We start from the raw sequence: 7,172 nt of genomic DNA on the forward strand, positions 1-7,172 counted from the left end.
TACAATAGAGTGTACTGACAGGATCCAAACACTTAGATTTTGGGGAAAAAAGGGCTTCATTATTGGGGTAGGGGTAGGGAGAGAGAGAGATATTCTCACACACACACACACACACACACATTGACATACAGAGACAGAATGTTCCAATAATTAAAAGAAGTTCAATTTTGCTGAAACATAAGATACAAAACAGTGAGGAGAGGTAAAGTTGGTGAAAGATGAGGCTGAAGAGTTTTATAGGATCTAGATCACAGACAACTTCAAAGGTCATTTTAAGAAAAATTTTTTTACCACTTTATTAAAGTATGATTGACATACAAAAAGCTGTAGATATTTATTTTATATAGCTTGATGTGTTTAAAGATAAGTACACACCCATAAAACCATTGCTATCAATAAATGCCATAAACTTATCTATCACTTCCAAAAGTTATCTCCTGCCTCCTTTGGTTTTTCTTTTCTTTTTCTTTTGTGGTAAGAGGTAACATTTAATCCACTCAGCAAAAATTTAAGTGTACAATACAGTATTGTAATCATAGGCCCTCTATTATTCAGTAGATCTCTATAACCTGTTAATAATGCGTAACTAAAACTTTGGACCATTTGACTGACACTTTCCCATTTCTTCCTTCCCCCAGCCTCTGGCAGCTATCATTTTACTCATAATATGTTTGATTATTTTAGATTCCATATGTAAAGGAGGATTTGTCTTTCTGTGTCTGGCTTATTTCACTTATCATAATGTCCTCCAGGTCCATTCATATTGCCACAAATGGCAGGATTTCTCTGTTTTCTTAAGACTGAATAATATTTTATTGTATTTACATAGCACATTTTCTTTATCCATTCATCTGTTGATGTACATTAGGTTGTCCATTTTCCTTCCTGATTTGGCATGTTTTCAGCCATTATTTACTTGAAAAGTTTTCTGTTCCCTTTTTTTCTCTTTCCATAATACTTTTGATGCTGTCCTGTAAGGCCCATAGGCTTTCTTCACTCTTATTCTATTCCTTTTTTCTTTCTGTTTCTCTAATTGGATCATTTCAAATAACTTGTTTTTGAGTGTGCTGAATCTTTCTTCTACTTGATTGAGTCTATTGTTGAAGCTCTCTATTGAATTTTTCAGTTTCATAGTCATTGTATTCTTTAGCTCCAGGATTTTTATTTGGTTCTTTTTTTTTATGATTTCTTTTTTTTATTATTATTGAACTTCTCGTTTTGTTCATGTATTGTTTTCCAGACTTTACTTAGCTGTCTGTGTTCTCCTATAGGTCATTAAGCTTATTAAAATTTTTTTTAAAAATTCTGTGCCAAATAGTTTATGGATCTCCATTTCTTTAGGGTTTGTTACTGAAGCTTTATTACTTTCCTGGGCTATGTCATTTTTGCCTGATTTTTTATTATCCTTGTAGCCTGTGCTGATGTCCATGCATTTGAAGTAGCAGTCACTTCTTCCAGTCTTTATAGACCAGTTTTGACAGGTAATGACCTTCTCCTTCTTACTGCAACAATGGATTAATTGGTATTCACTTGCTGCCTTTTACTGTCCGTACAATCTGCCACTCTTATGTCTTTATATGTTCTTTACTATCAGGTACAAACTCTACCTGTTAGAGAAACATATTGCAAGCAATTGAGAGAATGATAATGAGGCTGTGAGAGGGACTTTCATGAAACGAGTGAATATACCAGTCATGACATAGCTGTGTTATGTGAATATTAACCGTTTTGATAAAGTTTAGCTTGAGGACCTAGAAAAGGTTCTGTGTCTATTCAACAAAAATTTATGAAAACATTGCTTTTATCTAACTTCAAGGTGATTAAACAATTTTCTAGGCTTACTATAAAATCAAAATTTTGTTCTAAATTTAGATAACATATAGCCATATTCGAATGGAACAAATTATTTTAGGGAACAGAAGAGGCTTGAGCCAGATTATATGTGTGGTCCTCAATTATATTTTTAGTTTGTCTTTAGACAGACTGAAATGGACAGATATACCAGCTTCTTGGTAAAGGGACAAGAAGACGGCAATTGAATGCCATGTAACTAAGAAATACAGAGGGTCCTGGGAGTTAGGGAACTCGAATAGTGTGCCAGCCCCTCAGGGGAAAGTATTGATTGATACATGCCCAAGCATCGGGGAGAGCAATGTGAAGATAGAATCTAGGGCCAGCTTTGTTTGGAGTATAGATAGGTAGTTGAAATTAGGGGAGTTGATCCGGCTACTAAAACTCTAGACATTGGCTTGGCATTCTTGTAATGAGATGTAGTACCTGGCAGGGGACTAAAGTAATTCGTGGCATCTAGAGAAGAAGCAGACATAGTTTCTGGAATAAGAAGGTCTCAATTAGTAAACACTGAATTGAATGAAATCAGAAAGGGGGACAAAAGAATAGACTAGGGCTTGGAAATGTTGAAGAGTGGTAATTGATCACATCTCAATAAGTTCAGCCTAATTGTTTCTCCTTACCATATTTGTCCTGGAGAGGGAGGAAGGGATGTAGTTATAGGTGATATTTATGTTGTGGCTGTGTACATTTGAGACAATAGATAATCAATCCTGTTACCTCTCAGAATGGCTTAGGGAAATACACTAAATATTCTCTTTCTGTTTCTTATTTGATTTGAAAGTTCTGAAAATAGTACTGTCTCACAGTATTATTGTGAGTGGTACCACACATTCACTTGGGTTCTGGGAATGACCAGAAATGGCAGTGATACTGGGTGGGGCAACCCAGGGTTAGACTGAATTCTATGTGAGTCTTGGTCACAGGAAGTTAGGGTCGCCAGGTTAGCAAACACAAATAAATGACACCCAGTTAAATATGAATTTTTTCTAATTGCCTTTGCATATGCATACTGGGATAAAAGAAAAATATTGCATAGGGAATACTTGTACTAAAATTACTTGTGTAGTTGAAATAAATTATAGACATCTAGACTACATAACTTTTATTATATTTCTATAATTATTTGGCTCTACTTAAGATTTCTTTGTTTTACATAATTTGCTTATAAAGCTCATTGCAGTTACGGTCTATCTTCCATTTGCATTGTTATATGGCTTTTACTGTAGTCACATCAAAACTGTTTAATTCCTTTGTCCACTGAACACTCATTAATGAGAAAACATGTTCCACATTTGCATTATGAACCAGTATACTAAAAAAGTGCTTGCATAAAGTTAACACTTCTGAGAATTACTGTTCAAATTAGATTTGTTGAAGCATATATGACTATCTTTCATGTTATAAATTGCTTTCCTATTATTCAAGATTATGTTGCATCTTTTGTTCAACAACTTTTTAAAAATGTTCACTGACACAAAAGAGTGCTGTTATCAAAATTTATTCCATTCTTTTTAACAGTACACACTATACACACTATGATTTCATAGTTTTCTTGCTGGAAGTGTGTTTCATAATACCTATATAAAATGATTGAATTCTTAAAGTTTGATATGGATTTCAAGAGAGAGTCATGACGGATGCCATAATAATTATCCACTTCAAGTTGGAACTTTTTATCCTGTTCATAAGTAAAGTGTGCTTTGCTCTCATCAGGGAAATTGTTGATGTGGTCTGCTCTGAGTTCTGTCATGCCATTGTGGGCATGACTGAAGAACAGGTTGGACAACTTCGGGGTACTGTGTATGTAGTTGAACAGAGAGCATGAGTGGGCAAAATTATAATGACGGTGCATGTGATTCTGGCTATTCAGAGAGGCCAGTAATACCAGAATAAAGTTTATAGACTTTGAGACTCCCAAGATTTAAAGGTCAAAATAAAGGTGATTAGCAGATAATTTATAAAGGTCAAGTATCATTTTAACCTAAGTATCACAGATTACTACCACATCTCTCCATCAGGTGTAGTCAATTCTAATATCCGTCTCTTGACTATTTTACCTGGTAGCAGTTTTAAATTTGCTCTTCCCAGAGGGTGTAAAGTCAGAAGAATTATTTCTGTTTTGTGAGTTACACTGCAATTAAATTGTATTAGTAACTTTGTTTTAATTGCTGCTAAGGGACTTGATCTTGAAAGTACCAGAACGTTTCTAATTCTAAATTCTATCCAGTCCACATTGTGAACTTGAAACTGCTTTTGGGATTAGAAGCATCCTCAAAGCAGCAAAGATTTTAAGTTGCTTTGGTGCTCAAATGGCTGGTTCTTTAAAGGAGCCTCTCACGGTGAAATGACTATAAAGAGCCCCAACTTTCATTTTTACTGGAAGTCAGTTCTATTTTGCCACTGGTTAATTTTAAAAACAAAAAACAAAAAACAAAACACAGTGGCAATGGCAGCTACTTGATATGAATGAGAACTGAGAAGCAGATAGTTTTTTTAGTCATCTTACTGAATTTACTGAGATGGAATTCATGAGACTAGCAATTTCATTAAAAATGTAGGTCTTCTTCTGTTTCTGGCATTTTAGTATAGAAATAGTCTATGTTCCAGTGAAGTGGGGATACAAATAATTATTACATATGCTAATACTTAAGAATATTTTGAGTAACTTACCCCTCTTTATTATGGATATTCTGAATATGCTGTGAGAAGTAGAGCACAGAAGAGCAGCCGTTAGAGTACGAGAAGCTGATTCCTGTGCAAGTTGAAGATAATATATATTCTTATACTTGGAGATAAAAGAGTAAATCCTTTGACACTTAAATTTCTTAGTTTATACATTTATTTATGGTTTGACTCTAGATTGAGACATGCACACTAGAATTTTTCTGAGATCAACTTGTCATTCATTATATATATCAGACAGACTCATTACCTAGATGCTCTAATTTGTACTGAAAAAGACAGAATAATAATTTTATCTAAAAATGTTTTCTTTTTTTCTTTTACAAATATTACTAATGCCTATAGTTAATATTCTTAAGATTTTACAGGTATACATTTTCTCTCAAATTAGAAATAACTAAAAATTCTTTTTGTAAAAATATTATCTTTTCAGTTTGTTCTCCTAGCACAAAATTCTTCTAAAACTGGGGTTACATTACCATCGAAGCAAGATTTACATATACCATTTTGATTTAGTAACCGAAGAACAGTGATTTTTGTTAAGGTTAACATACATATTGTGGAGAAATATATATATGTGTGTGTGTGTGTGTGTGTGTGTGTGTATATATATATATATAGAGAGAGAGAGAGAGAGAGAGAGAAATATATATATATAGTTGAACCCCTGGCGGCCAATAGTATTTTATAAATTTTAGATTTGTTTGGTTAAAATGTTATAGAGACATTGCATTAAAAGTAATTTCAAATTCATAATGTGAGACTTGTAATTCTAACTCAGTTGTATATGTTCTGAATCTGTTTTTTTAACAAGAACTTTTTTTAGCTAAATACTTCTTCATGAAATTTAAAAGTCTAATTGATCTTAGCTTAGATGATCATAACATATTCTTATGCTATCTGTATATCCAATAATAGGTCCATATTACCCACAAGGGAAGCTACTTAAGGATGAAGATAACTCTTACAAGCGCTGCTTTAACAGATTCATGTGTACTGTGGCTACTGCTGAATTCCTTTTGGTGAAAGAAAATATTAACATGGGAAAGACCAATCAGTCTTTTGTGACAGAATTTGTCCTGCTAGGGCTTACTGGCTACCCAGAGCTTGAGACCATTTACTTTGTGCTGGTCCTATGCATGTACCTGGTGATCCTGCTGGGAAATGGAGTCATCATCATTGTAAGTGTCTATGACTCCCACCTGCATACCCCCATGTACTTTTTCCTCAGTAACTTATCATTCTTGGACATTTGCTACACCAGTTCTTCTATTCCCCTCTTTCTCAGCAGTTTCTCAACTTCAAAGAAAACCATTTCTTTCGCCGGATGTGGAGTGCAAATGTTTCTCTCCTTTGCTATGGGAGCCACAGAGTGTGTCCTTCTAAGCATGATGGCATTTGATCGCTACGTGGCTATCTGTAACCCTCTGAGATACCCCATCATTATGAGCAAGGCTTCGTATGTGCCCATGGCTGCTGGGTCCTGGATTGCAGGATGTGTTAATTCTGTGTTGCAAACCTCTCTTGCCATGCGTCTTCCTTTCTGTGGGGACAATGTCATTAATCATTTTACTTGTGAAATCTTGGCTGTCTTAAAATTGGCCTGTGCTGATATCTCCATAAATGTTGTTAGCATGGTTGTTGCTAACATGATTTTTCTTGTGGTTCCAGTACTTTTCATTTTTGTTTCCTATGTTATCATTATCTCCACCATCCTGAGAATTCCTTCTGCAGAGGGAAGGCGCAAAGCCTTCTCCACCTGCTCTGCCCACCTAACAGTGGTGATTGTATTCTATGGAACCATCCTCTTCATGTATGCAAAACCCAAGGCCAAGGACTCCTCTGGTGCAGACAAAGTACAAGTCACAGACAAAATCATATCTCTCTTCTATGGAGTCGTGACACCTATGCTCAATCCTCTCATCTATAGTTTGAGGAACAAAGATGTAAAGGCAGCTGTGAAGAAAATGCTGTGTTAGAAATGGTCCTCAGAGGGAATGTGAGTGCTACTTTTAAAGAAATCCTTTTCCCTGAATGCAGTTCTCACCTGGAGTTTCCAAAATAAACATAGGTGGGACCATCTATTTCTGAAATTAATTTTTCTGTTCCTGGTACTTAAATGTAAGAGAAATCTAGGGCTTCCTGTTTCCCTTCATGACTGGATTGAGGAGAAAAGGGACATAAATTTATGGGTAAAAGGATTCTTATGCAAACCACCCACCTTCTCATGAATAATAGAATTTAGTTTAACTTAGGAATGGTGATTTCTCTAATCTTATGTAAAAGGAAATACCATTTTACTAGCCCAGCCTTTTATCCTCAATGTGTATCAGTTTTCTAGTCTCATATCTTTTTTTAGGAAGGTAAAGTAAAAAGTGCCTTGTAAAGGGTCAGAGTGCTAGATGAACTCAACATTAAATAATTCACAATGGGGTAGTTTTTGATCATTTAGAGGGAAAGAGTGAGCACTTTAGGGCGTTAGATAACTGACCTGTGTATACGTCATAGATAGACAAGAGTAGACAAATGAAGCTATTTTTTTAGGGCTGATTTCCTTTTGGCTGAAAAGTGGCAAGCATAATTCTGTGCAGAGATATCTGAGGCAATGTGAGAATTTGTGCAGACACCCTAGCCGA

The 7,172-nt window shown here is 35.1% G+C and overlaps 1 protein-coding gene across 1 annotated transcript; it reads left to right on the forward strand.

The window, feature by feature from the left end:
• The first annotated feature begins 5,576 nt into the window (after window positions 1-5,576).
• On the forward strand, window positions 5,577-6,515 carry LOC105295345 (olfactory receptor 13C7-like). Its single transcript, XM_011364976.1, has one exon. It carries the CDS (start codon window positions 5,577-5,579, stop codon window positions 6,513-6,515), a length of 939 nt encoding a protein of 312 aa, XP_011363278.1.
• Window positions 6,516-7,172: the final 657 nt, after the last annotated feature.

This window comes from Pteropus vampyrus, unplaced genomic scaffold, assembly GCF_000151845.1.
Source record: "Pteropus vampyrus isolate Shadow unplaced genomic scaffold, Pvam_2.0 Scaffold103, whole genome shotgun sequence".
NCBI classification, from domain to species: domain Eukaryota; kingdom Metazoa; phylum Chordata; class Mammalia; order Chiroptera; family Pteropodidae; genus Pteropus; species Pteropus vampyrus.